General features: G+C 51.2%; 2 protein-coding genes across 13 annotated transcripts in view; both read left to right on the forward strand.

Annotated features, from left to right (window-relative positions):
* The first annotated feature begins 672 nt into the window (after positions 1–672).
* Positions 673–14,170, forward strand: ZNF263 (zinc finger protein 263). Of its 5 annotated transcripts, XM_047713744.1 has the most exons (7): positions 673–1,847; positions 2,938–3,118; positions 3,569–3,642; positions 3,927–4,053; positions 5,490–5,606; positions 12,592–12,746; positions 12,850–12,968. In XM_047713744.1, the coding sequence occupies exons 1-6, from the start codon at positions 1,461–1,463 to the stop codon at positions 12,735–12,737; spliced, it is 1,032 nt and encodes a 343-aa protein (XP_047569700.1). In that variant the 5' UTR covers positions 673–1,460; the 3' UTR covers positions 12,738–12,746; positions 12,850–12,968. The 5 variants fall into 5 exon arrangements, with proteins under 5 accessions (XP_047569700.1, XP_047569701.1, XP_047569703.1 ...); XM_047713745.1 differs by lacking the exons at positions 12,592–12,746; positions 12,850–12,968 and adding an exon at positions 5,796–6,030 and having other exon boundaries at positions 674–1,847; XM_047713747.1 differs by lacking the exons at positions 12,592–12,746; positions 12,850–12,968 and adding an exon at positions 14,078–14,170 and having other exon boundaries at positions 676–1,847.
* A 1,683-nt stretch (positions 14,171–15,853) lies between these two features.
* ZNF75A (zinc finger protein 75a) overlaps positions 15,854–21,366 on the forward strand; it is a 58,946-nt gene continuing 53,433 nt past the window's right edge. For 3 of the 8 annotated variants that reach the window (XR_007124472.1, XR_007124473.1, XM_047713753.1), the window contains exon 1: positions 19,630–19,726. The gene's annotated coding sequence lies outside the window, so the exon portion shown is untranslated. Of the gene's footprint in view, positions 15,987–19,626; positions 19,727–21,366 lie in introns of those variants that run through there. The other 5 variants (XM_047713751.1, XM_047713752.1, XM_047713749.1 and 2 more) reach the window with 3 other exon arrangements.

Here is a 21,366-nt window from a genome sequence, read left to right on the forward strand (position 1 = left end):
CACAACATCTGTGGACCTCTCTCCCTCGAGCGGCACAAGAAAAAACCGAAATACTCAGGACTTTTTCCACTCAGTCCTGTAAAGCCGACCTCTCTGTCCTCACACCACCCTTTACTATTATGGTAGCCTTGACCTTTAGAGACGGACTAGCTGTGTGGCCCTGAACAGGGCGTTAAGTGACACTTGGTGCTGTTGCCCGTTACATGGGGATGATAATAGCGTCTCCGTCCCAGTTTTGTGTGCTGTCAGCGCCCAGCTGCATTAGGCAGGCGCTCAATAAAAGGTTACTGGTTGCCACGATTCACTGCTACGACGCCTCTATTTCCTGAGCCCACGATCTTGAATGTCGATGGAGGGAAGGGACATGTTGAGCCGACTCTTCGGGTTTCCTTCCGTTCGCCCCTTGCAGTGAAATTCACAGCCTTCATCCCAAGACCGTCGTAGGACCTAGCAGGGAGCTGAATAACGCGTGTCCCGGATCCCAGGCGCCCTAGGGGACCTCCAGCCTCCAAAAGCGAGGTCCTGACCGGGTCAGGGAAACCTGCGGGACAAACTACCACGGCGCGCAGCTCCTCACCGAGGGGTACCAGCCGGGGGCGCGGAGCGCGGGGAACGCCACAGACTACGTCTCCCGGCAAGCCCCGCGGCGACGCTGACCCAGGCGCGTCCGCACGCTTCCGCCCCTCCCCCGGGCGCCGACCGGTGGCCGAAAGGACCCTAGCTTCCGTGCTTCTGAGGCCGTCGGGGTCAGGGGACACTCTTCTGCCGCCCCGAGTAACCAGAGCAGGTGGGGACTGCCCTTAAATCGGGACAGTGGTTCTCAAACGTGTCTCGGGGAAGAGCTTGTTAACAATTCAGATTGCCGCCCCCCACCCCCCCCCGCGACGCTAACGCACTGGATTTCGCGTGGCTCGGGTTTTCACTGCAGCAGACTTTCCGGGGGGATCCTGATCCGATAGGCCACCCTTGTTTTCCCCTGAACTTACCTGCCCCGCCTCTCGCCTCCAATTGGCCCGCCGAACGTCCCGCCCCTGCAAGCAAATCTTCCCTTCTGGTTGGTCGGCGGTGAGTCTGTGGCGAGACCTGACCCAATGTGCGCTAGAATTCGCGGATCCTGACCCGGAAGTTAGTCCCGAGGCTGCGCCGTTGGCCGTGGCCGCCCAGCGCGCGCTGGACTTCCGGCGTGAAGCCGAGCGCCAGGTCTTGCGTGAGGCCGCCACGAGCGTAAAAGCGTGGCGTTCAGGTCCTAACCGGGGGGCAGAGGGGTTCCTGCCAGTGACGCGACCGCCGTTGGCGCCGCGGCGCCTGTGCTCGACCGAAGCCGAGGCGCCTGAGCCGGCTGCGCCCGCGCCCGAGCTGGGACTGGAATCCTTGGCTGGGACTCGCAGACGCGGGGTCCGGGGAGCTTTCCCGGGCGGGCGCAATTGGTTTCGGGACCAAGGCGCTCCCGGGGTTTGACAATGGCATCGGGCCCGGGCTCCCAAGACCGGGAAGGGCTCCTGATAGTGAAACTGGAGGAGGACTGCGCCTGGAGCCAGGAGCCGCCCCCGCCGGATCCAGGGCCCAGCCCTGAGGCCTCCCACTTACGCTTCAGACGGTTCCGCTTCCAAGAGGCCGCTGGGCCCCGGGAAGCCCTCAGCCGGCTCCAGGAGCTTTGCCACGAGTGGCTGCGGCCTGAGATGCGTACCAAGGAGCAAATCCTGGAGCTGCTGGTACTGGAGCAGTTCCTGACCATCCTGCCCCAGGAGATCCAGAGCAGGGTGCAGAAGCTGCATCCGGAGAGTGGCGAGGAAGCGGTGACTCTTGTGGAGGACATGCAGAGAGAGCTTGGGAGGCTGCGACTACAGGTGAGAGAAAGGGTTGTCTTACCTGCGGTTGGTTTGGCCCCGAGGACTAGGACATTGCGGTGGCCCTGTTCTCGGTGCCTTTACATGGTCCCCCGAGTAGGCTTTATATGGGCAAGAGGTCTTTTTTTTTTTTTTTTAAGATTTTATTTATTTATCTGACAGAGAGAGATCACAAGCAGGCAGAGAGGCAGGCAGAGAGAGAGGAGGAAGCAGGCTCCCCGCTGAGCAGAGAGCCCGACGCGGGGCTCGATCCCAGGACCCTGAGATCATGACCCGAGCCGAAGGCAGCGGCTTAACCCACTGAGCCACCCAGGCGCCCCGGCAAGAGGTCTTTTCACAATTTATTCAGGGAGACTCGTTTTCCAGGTTTCCCCGGGAAGGACAGAGTGAGCCAGGAAGAATGCCCTATTTCCACACGGAGGCAGCGGTTCTGGTTTACTCTGACCCCCGGAGTTAATTCTTAATTTGCAGGGTTCAAATCCTCACTCTGTTCCTTAGTTTTGTGACTTTGGGCAAGTGCTTAATCTCTTTAGGCTTCAGATTTGCCACTGGTAAAGTGAGAATGATAAAACCATCTTTCTAGGGTTGCTTTGAGGGCTGCAGGTTGAGCATCCTGTAATTTTGATCACACGGCTAGCTAATAGTGCTTAATGTCTGGTGGCTGTTGTTTTGTTAGGTGCAGCAGTCTGGTCTCCTGTGCAGAGCTAGGTCGGGTTACTAGTGAATTTAGGAAAACAGATTGGCCGTGTGGTTCTGAGGGCACTTGCCCCCAGAGTCACCCAAGTTTAACTTATCCAGGAGTGAGGCATGGAAGCAAATAGAAAGAGTGGGGGGAGGCAAGAGGAGGTCAGTTGAGTCAGAGAGCTGTGCAGGGAAGGTGTGCCCTGGGAGTGGACACCCTCCCCTCCTATTCTCTCCAGTGCATGGGCGATCAGGAAAGCTTTTAGTGTAAACCATCCTTCTCTCTTGCTGGATCCAAAAAGATTATTAACAGTGTTTCTCTGTTGAAGACTTGCCCTCAGAATTCTGTACTAAATTCCCTTCGTTTCGGGCCCTGTTGTGATGATGAGTGATGTGGGTTGGTTCCCAGGTCACAAACCATAGGCGGGGAACAGAAGTGCTTTTGGAGGAGACTTTGCCTCTGGAAACAGCACGAGAGTCACCGAGCTTCAAGTTGGAGCCAGTGGAGACTGAGCGAAGCCCTGGCCCCAGGCTGCAGGAGCTGCTAGGCCCCAGCCCCAAAAGGGACCCCCAAGCTGTGAAGGAGAGGGGTGAGGAACAGTTGTCTGGGCAGGTGGGAGGGAGGAGGGGCTTCGGGGTTGCACCTGACACCAGCAGGTGGAGTGCGGTGGCCCAGGTGAGGGAATTTCCCATCTCAGGGTTCCTAGATGTGGAGTGAAAAGTGGTGGCTTGGGTTCTTCTGGGGATGGGAGGCGGGAGGGGGATCCTAAGTAAGCCCTCCAGTATGCACAGCACAGACGTTTAGATCTTCAAATGATGGAGGGCTTGAGTGCTGCAGGCCAGCAGGGAACGTGACTGGTGTCCTCCCCCCGCACGTTGCCATTTTGGATATCGCTTTATTATGCCTCTGCTGCCTTCTTTTGCTCATTGTACAGTGCTGAGCAGAGACTGGGTGTCGGGGAGTGGATACCATGTTGTAATAAGCCTTGGGTTCCCGAGAACTACAAATGCCATTCTCATCATGATTTCTGTCACTTCAGCATTGTCTGCTCCCTGGCTTTCTCTCTTTCCTGCTGAAGGAAACATGGAAGACAAGGAGCTGACTGGGCCCCAGGTGATGTGGAAGTCCCCGTCGTCTCCCCTCCCCAGCACCTCTCCCCGCAGTTGCTCTTGTGGGGATGGGGTCTTTCTGCCTCTCAGAGAGGATCCTTTCTCTCTCACCACGCACAGCCTCCCCGCCGCCTTTGTTTATTTCCTCCACACCTCACTAGTGGGCCTGGCACCCTTCTTCCCCATGAAATGTGTCCTTGACACCCTGGGTTTTGCCCTATAACTCATGACTCTGCTTGAATTGTTCTTGGTGCCTCAGGGCCTAAAGGAGATCTTGTGCTGTTTCAGTTGCCCGAGAGCTTAGAGGACGTGGCTATGTACATCTCCCAGGAGGAGTGGGGGCATCAGGATCCTAGTAAGAGGGCCCTCTCCAGGGACACGGTGCAGGAGAGTTATGAGAATGTGGACTCACTGGGTAAGGACTTCTTTTCCAGGGATGAAGACTGAGCCGCTTCTTACCAGGGGCCTGTCCCTTAGCCACTCACCTCCAGGACATAAGTTTGGAGTTTCGCCAGAAGACCTCCCTTTTTCTAAAGCCTGCTGGCTGAGGATCAGTCCGACTTCTGGCAGGTGGCACAGTTGGCAGACTTACGGCCCCCAGCTGCCAGAGCTAAAGGCAGGGTGTGCGAGCTTTCCTGCACTTCCCAGGGCAGAACAAATCAAATCCACTGACAGCCTCCCGCACCCCCCCCACCTCACACACAGTCTCCGTGCTTGATGCCTTGTAATTTTGAGATGCTTATTCTTCTGACCTCACTTGTATTTTCTATGCTTCATTAGTATTTCTAGGCCCTTCCCCAACTTTCAGGGGGCGCTGGCATCAATATTCCAGCTCAGCAGTTCTCCCAGCCCTTAAAAACTCAGGAACGGGGGATGCCTTTTGGAAATTTGAAATGATACATATGTGTAAAACAGGAAAAATACAGTAGGATGCTTCTATATGTTGAACTATTATGCAGAGATTAAAAATGAGGCTTGTAAAATATGACAGAAAACTGATAGTTGGATCTGGGTGAAGAGTGTACAGGTATTGTAAAATTACTTCAACTTGGGATGTATGAAAATTCTCATAATAGATTGACACTATAGAAAAGTCACACACACTTTGTTTTCATACATCAGGTGTTGGTAAGGAGAGGCACAGCTGTCAGCGCACTTGCTCTCCTTCTGCCTCGGAGTGACCGCTGGGTTTGGTTTCCTTCATTGGGACCTTCTCCAGGTTCTCCGTCGTTGGGTCTGGCTTGGTGCCCGAACTTGAACATAGCTTTCAGTGGGTGCTGCACAGGAAGAGAAGTTCAGATCACAAGCTCTGAGAACAAAACTGTTTAAAGTTCATGTTTGCTGGGATTAGAGTGAGTTTTTAATTTTAGCATAGCACAGGAATGGTGCTTTTGGATTTTAACCTCAGGGTCCTCTCAGAGGCCTAGATTTCTTTCTGGTTGTCCATTGTGTCATCTTTTCTCCTGGAGTTGTCAAGTGGAACTCCGTTCTAGTTTATATTTATCTGTGAGAGTCGGGGCTCTTTTATAATAAAATAATTCCTCAAGAACTGATCACTCTAGTCATGTTTATTTGGTTGTTTTGATTATAAAAGTGTACCTTCTCATTGCAAAAGGCCCTGAGTACTACAAAAGTGTAAAAAGAAAAAAAAACCGTAGTCTCCCTCTTCCGATGTCTTTCTCTGGAGGTAGTCACTGAGAACAGTGAGTGCAAGTTCCAGCCATTTGCTCTCAGATTTGTTGCACGTTCTGTGGATATGTCCCCTAAGTACAGGGAACAAGATTGTCTTTTTACTTCTGCCTGGTAGAGAAAAACGGTGACATAGAAATCTGTTTCTTCCATTGTAAACAGAGTCTCAGGTTCCTAGTCAGGAGGCCCTGAGCACCCAAGTGGAACAAGGAGGAAAGCCATGGGATTCCAGTGTTCAGACTTGCAAGGAGGGCCCGAGTCCCAGCAGCCCAGCTCCAGGTAAGGAATGGAGATGAGCAGCCTGGCCAGCTGGTTTCCCGCTGTTGGAAGGGAGGCCTTTGAGGATTTGGGTGTAGGGCCAGCCCGTCGCTGCTGCCGGGGAGATCCCAGGGCGCAGAATGCATAGAGGCATTCACCCCTGGGGCCCACCCTAGTCCCAGCTCTCTCCATCCCGCCCATTTCCACAAGGCAGAAGCTGGAGCCTCAGTTGTAGAAGGAATTGGGGGCCTGTACCAGGGAATTCAGGACTGGTCTGAGTGAGCACTGGTTCCTGAGTGATGGCCCCACCCCTTTTCCTCTTGGAGTGCACTGCCTGCACGGGAAACTGAGGTAGAACCAACCCTTCCGGCCTTTGAGCTACAGGGAGTAGCAGATAGGTGGGACTTCCTTTTCTCTGGTGTGGAAATAACACAGGGGTTTGGTTTCTCTTGCTCTGCCAGGAGAAGAGAAGTTTGAGAACCAGGAAGAAAGTGCGCAGTCCATTTTTCCTGAGACCATCCACCCACAGGCACTGCTGCCTGGCCAGGCCAGAGGGGATGTCCCCTGGAGTCCTGAGCAGGGAAGGCCTCGGGACAGGGCAGAAGGGCACTGGGAGCCTCCCCCAGAGGAAGGGATGGAGCCGTCCTTAGTGGGGGCTACAAGTTGCAGAGAACTGGGGCGACCAAAAGAATTGCAGCTGAAGAAGCTCCACTTATGTCCCTTGTGTGGCAAAAATTTCTCTAACAACTCGAACCTAATTAGGCACCAGAGAATCCATGCAGCGGAGAGACTGTGTATGGGTGTGGGGTGTGGCGAGATCTTTGGTGGGAACCCACACTTCCTGTCACTACACAGAGCACACTTGGGAGAGGAGACCCATAAGTGCCTGGAATGTGGAAAAAGCTTCAGTCAGAACACCCACCTGACTCGCCATCAGCGCACGCACACGGGGGAGAAACCCTACCAGTGTAACGTGTGTGGAAAAAGCTTCTCTTGCAACTCCAACCTTCACAGGCACCAGAGGACACACACAGGCGAAAAGCCCTACAAGTGCCCTGAGTGTGGGGAGATCTTTGCTCATAGTTCCAACCTCCTTAGACACCAAAGGATTCACACGGGAGAGAGACCTTACAAGTGTGCCGAGTGTGGGAAAAGTTTCTCTCGCAGTTCACACCTTGTCATACATGAAAGAACTCACGAGAAGGAGAGGCTTTACCCCTTCTCTGAGTGTGGCGAAGCAGTGAATGACAGCGCTGTCTTTCTTACAAATCCTGGAACCCACAAGGCAGAGAAAAAACTCTTCGAATGTTTGACTTGTGGGAAAAGCTTCCGGCAGGGCATGCACCTCACCAGGCATCAGAGAACGCACACGGGGGAGAAACCATATAAGTGTAACCTTTGTGGGGAAAACTTCTCTCACAGATCAAACCTAATCAGGCACCAGAGAATTCACACCGGAGAAAAACCCTATACCTGTCACGAGTGTGGAGACAGTTTTTCTCACAGCTCCAATCGGATTCGTCATCTGAGAACCCACACGGGAGAGAGACCCTACAAATGTTCGGAATGTGGAGAGAGCTTTTCTCGGAGTTCCCGCCTTATGAGTCACCAGAGAACTCACACGGGATAGAAACAATGGGATTTCTCTTCGGCCCACTCAGAGGGTCCTGTTAGGAGCTGGTGTTCTTTGCCCAGGCCCCCAAATCTGTTTTTAAAGTAATTACCGTAAAGAGGAGCGAGGTGGGTGTCAGCGTGAGGGAGGTGCGGAGGCAGCAAAGGATTAGCCTAGAACTAAAACGGAATTCTGTCCAAACTGTTGAGGGTGGCGAGTTTTTGAGGTGACCTGCTGAGGGCAGAGTTCTCTATGAGGTCTCTTGGCCCGGGGTGTGCCTACTCCCTTGGTATCTTAGCCATGATTCGGGTGCCTTACTGTATCCATTGTGTGTCCTGACAACTTTGGGAATCTGTGTGACTGCCCGTTACTGCTTTCCCCACTTGGAATGTTCGGCAGGGGTGCCTGGGCTCCTGAGGCCTGGGACCAAAGAAGGGCGAAGGATTCTGGGAAACCAGCTTATTGGCCACAGAAGACTGGCTGGTGACTTGCAGCTCCCCCAGAAGCCCTGGCTGGGAAGCCAGGGGCAGTCCGGGGCAGCCACCACAGTGCCTCTCGGAGAGGAGGGCTCATGCACAGGCCAAGCTTATAAACATCACCTCAGACCAGAAGGAACCAGAGGCCTGAGGGACACAGGAAGAGGGAGTTTGCAGTTCAGCCCAGGCATTGGCACAGGAAACCGGATTCTGACTTAGTCACCCTTGAGGAGATTAAGACTCACCCCACTTCTGCACAAGAAAGAAACAGAGCTCTGGGGTCTTCGGAGGGTTCTGTGAAAGCGGGGTTCCCTGAGGCTTTGCAAATGTGCATCCTGGGGAGATTAGGGATCATGCTTTCCCTGCTGAAGTCTGTTTGGGTGGTAATAAATGTCTTCAGGAAACATGAGCACGTGCGGCTCCTCACTGAGGACCTTTGTCCTGGCATCCAGTGTTGCTTTGTCCCCTGTCTGCTGCGGCCGGAGGACCTGTCTTCTGTGTGGTTGGTCAAGGGTTTGGATGAGGTGGGCTGAGGAAGGCTGAGGGAGGGTGTGCTCCTGGCCGGCTCCAGGCTGGGCCTGCTTCCAGACTGGGAACAAAGGGTCAAGCCCAGTGGCTGCTTAAGGTCATATTGTCATAAGGGTCTCCTAGTAGGCTTCTTCGCTTTCAGTGAGGGGACAGCAGTAAAAATGTCTTTGATTCTTTGTTTAGAATGTTTACTTTCTAGTGACAAAGCTGAAGGAAAATCTGGCTCTTTAAAGACAGGACATAACTGAATTATTGCCTGTTAATGGAGGGAAGACACAGGTGAGGCCAACATTTTTAGAGGAAAGCTTTGTATTTTAGAATGGGGAATTGGGAATAGGAATTCCAGGAATGTTTATGAGAAAAAGGTAGAATACCAGGAAGTATTCTAGGAGTGGGAAATTCTGATGCCAGGAAAACCTCTCAGGATTTGGCCCTGTAACTGTTCTCTGGGAGGAAAAGGTAGAGCATTACCTGGCAACTGTCAGATACAGTAATTTTTTTTTAAGATTTTGTTTATTTATTTGACAAACAGAGATTACAAGTAGCCAGAGAAGTAGGCAGAGAGAGAGGAAGGGGAGCAGGCTCCCTGCTGAGCAGAGAGCCCGATGCGGGGCTTGATCCCAGCACCCTGGGATCATGACCTGAGCTGAAGGCAGAGGCCACCCAGGCGCCCCCAGATACAGTAAATTTAAGTGAGGGAAACAACCGTGCATACCCTTTTCCCCATTTCCCTATCAGTCTTATCTCAGCCCTGCCTCAGTGTAGTAGGAGTTTATCCTTGGTTTTCTGAGCCAATTTTTAAAAATCTTAGTTTCTTGGGATGCCTGGGTGGCTCAGTTGGTTAAGCATCTGCCTTCGGCTCAGGTTATGATCCCAGGGTCCTGGGATCAAGCCCCACATTGGGCTCCTTGCTCAGCAGGGAGCTCTCTCGCTCGCTTTCTCCCTCTCTGGCAAACAAATAAAATCTTTAAAAAGTAATAAAAAATAAAAATGTAGTTTCTAATTTCTTTTCTTTCTCCACAAGACGGAGTAGTGCAGAGTTTGAGGGGCAGGCGAGAGGGTGAAGGTTTGAGACCAGGTTTAGGACCATGGTAGCAGGACAGGACTGCTGCAGCTGCTGATGCCATGAAATGCGTGGGTGAGGTCAAGTTGATGATGTTACTAAGCACTCTTTCGCAAAGACTGCAACTTATGTGGGTTGTAAATCTTTTGAGAATGGAAAGCACCCCTCTCCCCATAGTGTCGCCCATGCAGATCTGATAGTGGTCCCACGGCTGTTGGTCCTACTGGGAGCACTGTGGCTTCAGGCTAGAGCAATGAGCATCCCAGAAATTCATTCCCTGCACTAAAAAGGCTTCCCAATAGGAAGCGCTCCCCACCACCCCCACCCCGCCCCAGTCTAGCTCCCCTACTAGCAAATTCACAAGCAAAACTGTTCTTGGCCTGTTATAACGACGTGGATATTCCATGCAAAGCATTTAGTTCAGGGCCTGGCACACAGAAGGTACTCATCTATTGGTATGTTCTGTGGGCAGATGATAATGGCAAGACTGCCTTCTAAGCACCTGCCTCTGATGCCACACTGGCAGAAATCTCCGTTATTGACAGGAATGAGGATCTCTTTCCTTATGGTCTGGTCAAAGAGCAGGTTGGAGGTCCTTATGCGCACTCCCATGAGGTCACTGCAGGGGATGGCCAAGTACATGCTTTTTCACATTTGTCCTTTAATCCTGCACACACACTTTTTATGTTTACGCTTTTACCCACTAGTCCTTGAAAAAGAAACCAGAAGTCTCCAACTGGCTGTCAGGTCAATGGGAGACTGACACTGGGGCAGGAAAGACCCTTGGCTCTTCAGCCCAGATGGGTACAAAGGAGACCTGGGAGATGTGGACTGACTTGGAGCAATAGCCACAGTCCTCGGAGCAAAGGTGGCACAGAAGAGCACCAGCAGGACTCCTGGGTGGAGAACTAGTACCACATGTAAGCACTGTGGAAAAAAGCCTAGCCGGGGAGCCTGGGTGGCTCAGTGGGCTAAAGCCTCTGCCTTCAGCTCAGGTCATGATCCCAGGGTCTTGGGATCGAGCCCTGCCTCAGGCTCTCTGTTCCCCAGGGAGCCTGCTTCCTCCTCTCTCTCTCTCTGCCTGCCTCTCTGCCTGCTTATGATCTCTGTCTGTCAAGTAAATAAATAAAATCTTTAAAAAAAGAGAGAGAAAAAACCTGGCTGAGGCCGATTAAGGGCAGCAGGCCAGATATCACTGAGGACAAAACTTGTAAGGCCAGAGACTGGAAAAAGTATTAAACAATTTTCTTTTCTCCAGAAAAAAAATCAGAAATCACTAAGAGTTTTTATTGCAGGAAGGAAAGGATTTATGGGTCTCAATGTCATAATCTGAAATTTATTAAGATTCTGTACATCCTAGCCCGGTAAACAGAGTTTATTGTTTGAATGAGACTGTCAACTGATAGCATTTTGGAAAGTGCAAAATCACCACCACTGCTTTAAGACCTGTGATTTTTGTAAATGTTTCACGAACATTTAAAACAACGAAGTCGGGGCGCCTGGGTGGCTCAGTGGGTTGAAGCCTCTGCCTTTGGCTCGGGTCATGATCTCAGGGTCCTGGGATCGGCCCCGCATCGGGCTCTCTGCTCAGCGGGGAGCCTGCTTCCCCCTCTCTCTCTGCCTGCCTCTCTGCCTACTTGTGATCTCTGTCTGTCAAATAAATAAATTCTTTAAAAAAAATAAATAAAAAAAAAAATAAAACAACGAAGTCTTTAGGAAGTTCTAGCAAATTTATTAGCACTAGGGGGCTAACTTCTTTGGATGTCAGCAGCTCAAAAATAGTTAAGATTAAAGCAAAAGTGCATTTATTAGAAAAGATAGAGGTGCATTTATCCTTTTAGTCTTCAATCTAGCTTGCAAACACTTCTGATTAAAATCTGACTTCTACTGTTGAAAGGGAGACGTAATTCTTTCTGATCAAGTCATTTTTACTAAGAGGAGCTATGTGATGCCTCAGGTAGCCAAAGAGGAGCCCGTGGGAATGGTCTAAGTAAATTCAACAATGAGGAAATGGTTGATTAAAAATCGCTCAGAACACCAACACATTTGGACAAATCTTCCAGTTAATACCCTCAATTTATCACTGAAATGTCCCAGAAGCTGTAGTCAGCAATCAAAACTGGTCACACGCCAGGTTCCTGTTCTGAGGAGGTGGTCAGATTTCCGCAGGCAAGAAAGGGTAGGGAAAGAAGACTCTCTTTCTCAAATCCTGGTTTATGTTTTTGGACATAATCCGGAGTCGTGTTTGCCTCTGTACCCCCACTCTTTCCTGCTCTTCTGGGGGGAGCTCGTTCAGCCACCGGAACGAGAGTGAGGCACCTGGGTTTCTCGGGGAGCTCTAGACCTGAAAATATGATTTCCAGAACCAAAGACATCAGCCCCTTCCTGAGCGCCTGACCGCCCGCCTGCGCTCCTGCCCCGCTGAGGACCGCTCCCGCGCGGGCCCCGAGAAGAACAAAAGCGGACGCGGCGGGCACTCCGCAGCCGAGTCCTGATCGACCTTCCCGCACCCCAAGCCCAAGCCCTCCTGCGACCTCCGCTTCCCGACCCCGGGGACAGCTCGCCGTGCCACCCGAACCGGGCCTCTAGCTCGCCGGCAGGAACTTCATGATTGCGCGCGGCCCCGCCTCCCTTCGGGCCCACCCTCTTCTCCCCGGCCGCTCTGGCCAGCCGGCGGCCACTCTATGGCTGCGCCCGTGCCACCCGCCCGCTCCCTGCCCGCAGTTTCTGCACGTCCTGGCCGCTCTGGCCCGCTTCGCGGGAGCTCTATGGCTGCGCCGGGAAGCTTCTTCCCCGCACGCTCCTGCCGCTATGACACATTGGCTGGCGTTCCCCACAGCTCTCGGCTACCGGTGCTGGGCCGGCCCACGTAGCCGAAGGCTTCCTTCTCCCTATCCAGCAGACGCCGGCGGCTCTACCCCACTCTCCGGAACGGTCCCGGGTCTCTCGGGTGTGCGCCTACAGCGGGCCTGGCTCCTCGTCCAGCAGGGGGCGAGCGCAGGCCTGGGTGGTGGTGCCGCCGGGAAGGGCGGACCTGCAGAGCGACCTGAGGCCAGGAGCCTGCTTAAGCGCAATGGGAAGGCCGCGAAGAGGCCACAAGGTGAGAAGCGTTGGGGAGAGGCCAAGAAAGGAGACTGATGCAGGTGTCCAGGTAGGGGTGATGGCGGCCTGGACCGCGGCACGAAGAGCAGGGAGGAAGAAGTGGAGACGAAACGTGAGCCATTTAGAACGGAGAACAGCCTTATGTGGGCCCCGGCGGAAGTCTGAAATCCTAGGACGACCTAGGATGAAAATCTGGCCGGACCTGTCTTTCCTGCTCTTTGCCAGGTGCCCTTACAGCAACCATCCGGGGACTTTGCAGCTTCCCAGGGAGATACACTGTCACGTCGAGGAAAGAGCCTGAGCTCTTTGCCCGGACTGCCCTGCCACTGTCTGCACTCAACTTTAAAGCTCGGCTCAGAAGTCGCACTTGACCCTCTTAGGTACTTCCCCTGCTACCCAAACACACCCAAAGCCCTCTCCACACTCATCTAGCACTTACACATTGAATGGTGGTTTGTTCTATTCGTTTTCTTTTTAATTCAGGTCCAAATGCCCAACACTAGGCTCGGTAGCTAGCACGGAAAGGCAACGTGAACCTTCCTGAATAAGTGAATACTTTTCAAAAGGCTGTGACTGCCTGTCATTTACTCTGGAAATGTATTACCCATGGCGGGGTGGGGGGCGGGGGCGTTTGATGCAATGATGAAGGTTAAAAGGAACTAGAGAGCTGTCCAGTAAACTCGACTGACATTCCCATCAACTTCTTCCACAGTGCGTTCTACTCTAGGCTTAGAACAAATCCTAATGTTTTATTAATGCCAAGGTCTAAAGCACGTTAAGACAATAAGATATAAAAAGTTGTATTTACCAAGTAATCTGCCTATTTGTTCGTGTTTTTTTTTTTTTAAGATTTTATTTATTTATTTGACAGACAGAGATCACAAGTAGGCAGAGAGGCAGGCGGGGTGGGGAGTGGGAAGCAGGCTCCCGGCTGAGCAGAGAACCTGATGTGAGTCTCCATCCTGGGACCCGGACCTGAGCTGAAGACAGAGGCTTTAACCCACTGAGCCACCCAGGTGCCCCTGCCTGTTTTTTAAGTACATAAAACATACCAACTTGTTAAACCATCATTGGCCGATAGATGTTGGGTGCCTTTCATCTTTTTAATATATAACTTCTATAATCAGCATGTTACTTACACAATAAGGGGGGGGCAGTGGGTGGTACAGAGTTAAGAAACCAGAGAATGTCACACCATTAAACTAAAAACCAAATCTATTCTTTTTTATTTTTTTATATAGTTTTAAAAATTTTTTTCAAAAATAACTAGTCAGCATATAGCTTCTTGTTATATGCTCTGAGTGAGATAGAATGTAATGTTCTTGACATCCATTCCACCTTAGATAATCTGGGACAATAACTCTTCATTATTCAGATCCTTGTCTAAAATTGAAACAAAAATGGATGAATCAATGTTTTTATACTTTAAAGAGACAAATTTATTTTTAAATTGTATGTTTTAGAAACAACATATAAATGGGCAGTGCTATGCAAAATGAGGTCAGCTGATAAAAACAAGGACAATTCACAACAGGTCTGCATCATATATAACTACAGAAATCTGCAAATGCAAGATCTAATGACTAGAAGTTGAAGGCATATTGAAGGAATCCTTCATAACACGAGGCCTAGGTTTCAAAAAACTACCAGTTCGAGAATGGATTCTACTCTGGAACTGTTTTTGTATTATTTCTTGTTGCATCTCTTTCAGCGTGAAATGGAACCTCTGATACTCAGGTGTGGCATCAACAAAGTCAAGAAGGTAGTCCAGACTCTCTCTGACATCAGATAGCTGAAATTCAGCAGTCCGCTCTTCGGCTCCTCCTCGTTTCTGAACAACTTCCTTTGTAATTCCACTTTTTGTTTCTTCGAGGTTACTCTTCTCTTCATCATCCCCAGTGAACCACACCCTGCCATCCACCAGCGTGGTTTCCAACTCCCCACACTTCTCAAGGATTTCTCTATAATCTCCATCTTCTAAGCCCCGAAGATTATATTCAGGTTCCTTTTTGTAAAGAAGATTTTCCCATGCATTTGCTATGGTTATTTGTTTCACTTCATCCCAACTCTTTGCCCAGTTAAAAATTGCACTTTTTATGTTGTAGATTTTAATCTTGGAAGCTCCTTTTTCTCCTTTATCTTGCTCATCATCACTTTCTTCAAAAATGACAAGACTCTCTTCAAGTTGCTTCCACCTATAAAGTCGTTTGCAGCTCAAGATCACACCTTGATTCATTGGCTGAATCAGGGTCGAAGTGTTACAGGGAAAGAACATGCATTTTATTTGACCGTCCTCACTGGTGAGTGATTCGGCAGAAGGGTGAACTGGAGAACTGTCCAGAAGTAACAAGGCCCTGACGTCCTCTTCATGGAATCCTAAAACATTAACCTGAAAATGCCTGACCTCAGGAACAAAGTTTTGAAAGAACCATTCTGAAAACAATTCTCTGGTGAACCAAACATCTTTACTGGGCTTATATATCACAGGTATTGCATCTGTGTCCTCTTTCACACTTCTGGGCAGCTTTGATTTTCCGATAACGACTGATTTTAGTTTATGGGTTCCATCTGCATTTGCACATAAAAGCGCAGACAACCGTTCTTTGTTTATTTTCCTCCCAGGCAGGCAGATCTCTTTCCTGCTTGCCTGAATGTTTTCTGGCATTGACTTCCAAAAGAGGTCAGTCTCATCCCCACTGTACAGCTGAGCTAGACTCAGTTTCTCCTCTTTGATAAGCATGAACAGTTTTTGTCGAAAGGGCTCAACATTTTCTGAAGCTGAACTTAGGACTTGTTCTCCACATATTTTTCGATTCCCAATGGCGTGCCTGTTTCGAAATCTAAAAAGCCAACCAGTGCTAGCTTTAAAGTCGGTTCGCCCGAAACACTGTGCGAACCTCTCTGCAGCGGCCTGAAGCTCCACACCCCTCACGGGGACGCCAGCTGAGCGTTTCTGCTGGTACCACATGTACACTGCGTCATCCACATCTCCGTATTTGGCTCCTGTTGTCCTCTTTCTCTTCTCAGCCCCTACCAATGGCATGTCCTGCTTCAGTACAAAGTCCAAAATCAATTTCTTATTCTTCTTAATGTCATAAAATGTTGATTTACTGATTCCAAATTCATCCATTACACTTTTCAGAGACCGTCCAGCTTCAATCCTACTGAGAACCTTCATTTTCTCCTCCAAATTCAATGTTGTATATTTCCCTCTTTTATTCATACTGAATTGGGTTTCAGACAACCAACAGGAGAAAAAGAGGGAAAAGCCTTACTTATTTGGGAAAAATTAAAAGCAAAACAACTAGCTTAAAGCCCCAAAAGGCAAAGGCATTTGTACAGAAGGGTATTGGGCTAAAAGGAATAAAGACTCATGACACAAGTGCTAGTCTACAGATGAAGGGCTTATGAACTCAGAAAGCCGCCACTGTCAAAGCCCTATCTAGCCTTTGCTCTGACAAGGTAAGGATGATCGGTTCTCAGAACCCCATCTTCCTCCTCCTCTCTTGACAGCTCCAGCAGCTCTAGTCAGGAGTGACAGGAATACCTGCTCTCCCTAACTCCACGCAGACACAGACAGCAGGGGCAGAGGGGAGATGTGTCCACAGGAAGAAACCCAGGTGAGCTAAGTCTACATAAAAAGTAGTGCTTGAGGGGCGCCTGGGTGGCTCAGTGGGTTGGGCCGCTGCCTTCGGCTCAGGTCATGATCTCAGGGTCCTGGGATCGAGTCCCACGTTGGGCTCTCTGCTCAGCAGGGAGCCTGCTTCCCTCTCTCTCTCTCTCTGCCTGCCTCTCCGTCTACTTGTGATCTCTCTGTCAAAAAAAAAAAAAAAAAAAGTAGTGCTTGAGAAGGGAGTGTGAAAGCCTCAAAGGCATAGACAGAATAATCTTGTGTAGCAGAGAAGCAGCGTGGCTTCTCCCCCTCCAAAACGACCTGATTTCACCTCACTGCCAGAAGAAAAAATGGTGCTCGCGGTGCTCTGTAAGCAGTATTCACTGGGCAGCAGGCCATCCACCCGGATGAGGTGTCCAAGCTATCCTGACATTGGGATGTCTGGGGAGCTGGCATTCCTGAACAGTTGTTAAGTATGTTTACTGAGAAAGAAAGTTAGTAGGTTCTGTTGTCCATCTGAAGAAATCTCACATTTATTACATTCGATGTAGCATTCTCAAAGACCGAGCTTTAACTTCTTGTCTGTACCTAGGTAATCTCTAAGTATGTAAAAACCTGTTAGTGGCACTTTCCCACTCTCCGAGCTTCTTCCATGAGTACATCTGGTATATTCTCAAGTGTTATTTTTCATTGAAGTTTTTCCAAATTTTGGAATTATCAAGTTTCAGAGTCCTGGCAGTTCTCCGATAAGTACAAAAGTTTTAAAAATATTTTATCACTGCTAACATTCTTTAAAAGATTTGACTTTTCATTTTTTTGTTCTCAATTTACATTAAGATGTTAAGTAACAGATTCAATATATTTGAAATTTTATTCCATTTCTCTTCACTGTAGATGTTGCTTAATCGGAAATAATACTTTTCCCCTGCTTGAAGAAATTCAAAGGGTTTCTCACCAGTGTATCTGATATTCCTCAGATATTCCTTGCAGATCTTCCCGGGGATGCCCAATGCCATTCCAGGTCCTTCCAAGTGTCCTACTCTAGATTAATTTCATTGTCTTCATTCCAGACACACAAACTCACGAGAAGTAACAAAAACTGCAATTTTTATCCATTTCAGGTGCTATGAAGAAAGAAAAATATGTCAGAAAAATAAGGAAAATGATTGGCAGTTCACTTATTTTTTTCCTCTCCTATACTACAGAGCCTGATTGGCGATCATTCATTCCTCAACTACCAAGAATTGTCACAAGCTTCTCCTCTAGAAACCCAAAAGAATTCAAGCTGCTAGTTTTCCTCTGTAATTATTGCTAGAAATGCCAAGGGGTCTGTAGAACACTAAGAGGATCATGAAAGAGTATGGTCGTGAACAGGGTATGGAGCAAATATAGACTAAGATTCAAGCAACTTTCTAAAAGGCAGCATAACTAAGGGAATTAATCAGTGATAAGTAATATACATGGAAAAAGAAAAAAGAATTGGTCAGGAGCAGCATTATTAAGTCTAGCCGGTCACACAGCAAAACCATTCAGCCCAGTACAGCAGTTGTATGGTATCTTGGGACAAAGTGCAGGTCTTTGCTGTCATCGCTTCCCAGCTGTACGTTCATCATTTTTCAGGCAGTGCCCAGGCAGGGGAACGTGATTTCAAAAGGAGTCTGGTGGGATGTTGGTGGGCTCCACAGCCAGGGAAAGGAACCCTGCCACGGCCTTCAGACTATGAAATCATTACTGGTCCTCTTTCATTGTTCCCCAGTTTGTGCTGCCTTCTTGCTTTCATGGGGTGTCTTTTCGGGGTGTCTTTTCCCACTTTTCCTCCCCCAACCACGTCCACACCCAGGTTATGAATCAGGCCCGCCAGGACCCTGCAAGGGCACCACCGGCAGAACTTCATTTATTCGCTTTAGTAAGTCCCCAGCATATGCTCAGCCTTGGGCCCGATGGTGAGGATCTCAACGCTAAGAGCACGGCTGCGCCCTGGAAAGAAGAGTGCTGCTGAAGAAACTAAGTCTCACCCTAGGCAGATTCCCAGGAAATGAGCCTGCCCTGAAACCTGTGCAAGTGACCTACGCAGAAGCTTCTTCTCATCTCCCGTGCTTAACCCTTTGCTCTCACTGAGAAGGGATCAGCACAACAGGATTCCACCTAAAAGCAAAAGTAATATAGTGGTCTGGTACTGGTCTCCCATTTTCATTCCCACCTTCCCCTTACTTCTAGATGAACTGCCCTGGGAAAAAGTCCCCAGCGATGCTCCAGGATTTACTGAATTAAAAATGCAGTCTCTTTGGGATGCCTGGGTGGCTCAGTTGGTTAAGCCGCTGCCTTCGGCTCAGGTCATGATCCCAGGGTCCTGGGATCTCGTCCCACATCGGGCTCCTTGCTCAGTGGGGAGCCTGCTTCTCTCTCTGCTTCTGCCTGCCACTCTGCCTGCTTGCGTTCTCCCGCGCTCGCTCGCGCTCTCTCTCTCTGACAAATAAATAAAGTCTTAGAAAAAAAAAAAATGCAGTCTCTTCACCACTATGCGAAGCACCCGGTGAGAGGGCTACAAGAACTTATTTTCTCACTGCTAAGTCTACCTCCAAATGTAGCCCGATCACACGTAGTGAACACATATGATGGATCTTCTCACACCCCAATCTTTCCCAGCTTTCCCTCTGCGTGGATGTGGCCCCATTCCGTGGAGCGGACAGATCAGGTTCAAGGTCTTTTACCATTTCCCCAACAGTAAGTCGACCTTCATTTCCTTGGACTCCCGCCTCGCTCAGCCTGGGCCTCCCCTCTTCCTAGCCTCCGTACTCCTGACGGTCACGAAAGTGCCCCAGTCCTTTGGCTAGATTCCATGCAGCAAAGACTCTGCCCTGTGCCCTCCGGCCCTGGCTGCACGTAGAGACCTAAAAGTAAGCTGTTGCCTGGCGAAGGCTGACGCTAGGAAGGGTCCTGATGATTAGGAGACACCGACAACCCAGAATGCCCGGATCCTGAAAAGTAGGGTTCACGAACTCTGGCAGAGACTGCAGGGACACAAGATGGAAAGGGGGTTCCCATCATACAGGGAGCATGCCATCGTGCACGGAGCGAGAGCCAAGACTGCAGGGGACCTAAATCCCGTACTAGGGGCCGCCGCCCGTCGCTCGTGGGACCGGGGCCGAGCCGCGGCTCCCTGTCCCTGACAAGGACACTCACTACAGCTAGAACCCGTCACATTGGCTGGAACCTACCTCGTCAGGAAGACGTGATCGTTGTGAGGGACACGCGGCCCAGAGGAGGGAACAAGCCCTCGGGGGCCGCCGATCCTGACCGGGACGAAAGCCCCGGGAAGGCCGAGGGCCCCGCGTGCGCAGGGGCGGCCACCCTCGCCGGGCTGGGCTCCGAGTACCGGTGCCTCCCGAAGGCCACGCAGGCACTAGCCGGACGCGCAGTGCCTTCCGGTGCGGGACGCGAGGCGGCGACAGCCGCTCGCCGAGCCGCGTGGAGGCCCCTCTAGGCCGCGGCAGGAACGGGACACTCGGTAGCATTAACGCTTTCCGACCGCCAGGGCGGCATTGGAAGGAAAGCGGGTTTCCTCCGCCAGGGTGAGGCCCGCGGCGCGGCGGCTCGAAGCCCCTCCCCGGAAGTGCGTCATTCCGCTTCCGGCCGGAGCGCGGTGTCGGATGGGACCCGGGCGGGGACGCGGGCCTGACAGCCGGTACTGAGGTGGGTCGTGCGCGTGGCAGGGCCCGCCTGCGAGTAGAGGGCGGCGACCTGCAGGTGAGCGGGTGGCAGGGGGAGTGGCGTGGGCCCCGGAGCTCCCGAGGAGACCCGGCAGCTGCGCGGTGGCGGAGGTGAGGCTGCCATTTTCCGTGGGCGGCGGTGGTTTCGGACCGGGCGGCCGCAGGCTGACGGCCGGACTGTTTCGGGGAGCCCCGCAGTCGGGCTCCACCATTCTTTTGTCCGCCTTTGCGGAGACGGCGTCGGGGCCGCGGCGGCCAGCTTCCCGACTCGCTGGCCGGAGTTTCCGCGGGCCGGGGACCCGGGCGGTGCAGCCTCGAAGATGTCAGCCTCGGCCGGTGCCGAAGCGCGACGAGCGTCCGGGTACCCGCTGAGCCGGCCGGGCAGCCGGCCATTTGAGCACCTCGTGGCGTCCTGGCCGAATCTGAGAGCCGCTCGTGCGGTCTCAGGCCAGGGAAGGGGAGGTCCTGGACTCTGCTCAGTCTCGCCTCGAGATCTAAATGAACGTCGAAGAAAGGGAAGGTGGGCCGAAGGGTCACCGTCAACAGCACCAACTCCCCTTCTCTCGTCCTTTGCGGCTTGGCCTTTGGATAAGCGTTTTTTTTTTTTTTTTTTTAAAGATTTTTATTTATTTATTTGACAGAGAGATCACAAGCAGGCAGAGAGGCAGGCAGAGAGAGAGGAGGAAGCAGGCTCCCTGCTGAGCAGAGAGCCCGATGCGGGGCTCGATCCCAGGACTCTGAGATCATGACCTGAGCCGAAGGCAGCGGCTTAACCCACTGAGCCACCCAGGCGCCCCTGGATAAGCGTTTTGTAAACCAAGGTCAGCTGTGACTTTTCTGGGTCAAGGAAAGAGGTTTAAAAACACAGGACTGGATCTTGTGCACGGTGCCCCTGATGGTGCTTGCGGGGAAGTGTCTAACAAGAGTGTGGAGCATCTAGTTACTGAATCCGGGTTTGCTGTCTTAGAATAGGACTGCTTTTTCCCTCATTACTTTCCTCCTCCTCTGGTGTCACTTCTGTGTCCCAGCTGTCCTGCCAGTATCCGTAGAGTGGAAAGGAGAATCTGGAATGTTCCATGCACGGAGGGCTTCGTCTTCACAAGAGAATGAAGGGTCAGAGAAGTTGGACCCCCTTGCTAGAGACAGAAGACTGGGATGACACGTTCACATTTAAGAGGAACTCAGAATATTCCCCCCATCCTCCCTTGGCGTCGGTGTCTGGGGTGGGAAGCACAACAGTGAAGTCTTTGGAGAATCCCTATGCCTCTTGCAGCCAGAGGGTGTAAATGTTCTCACTGCTAACCTTTCTTGAATCATTACTTTTGCAAAGACCCAAGTCCTCAGTGGGTATTTGTCTATCAATGAGCTGTGCATTATTTCAAGTGGATAATAGAAGAAGAAAGGGTCTGGCAGTGGATTCTTTAAAAGAAAGGACGTGCACCACGGTGGCACAGTGGGTTATGTGGCAGCATTTGGCTCAGGTCATGATCTGGGGGTTCTGAGATAGAGCCCCATGTCAGGCTCCCTTCTTATCAGAGTGTAAGCTGCTCCCTCTGTCCTTCCCCCTGCTCGCTCTTTCTCTCTCTCTCACTCAAATAAGAAAAGTCTTTAAAAAAAAAAGGGGGGGGGGAGGGCACCTGGGTGGCTCAGTGGGTTAAAGCCTCTGCCTTCCGCTCG

Source organism: Lutra lutra, chromosome 18 (genome assembly GCF_902655055.1).
Source record: "Lutra lutra chromosome 18, mLutLut1.2, whole genome shotgun sequence".
Classification (NCBI taxonomy): Eukaryota; Metazoa; Chordata; class Mammalia; order Carnivora; family Mustelidae; genus Lutra; species Lutra lutra.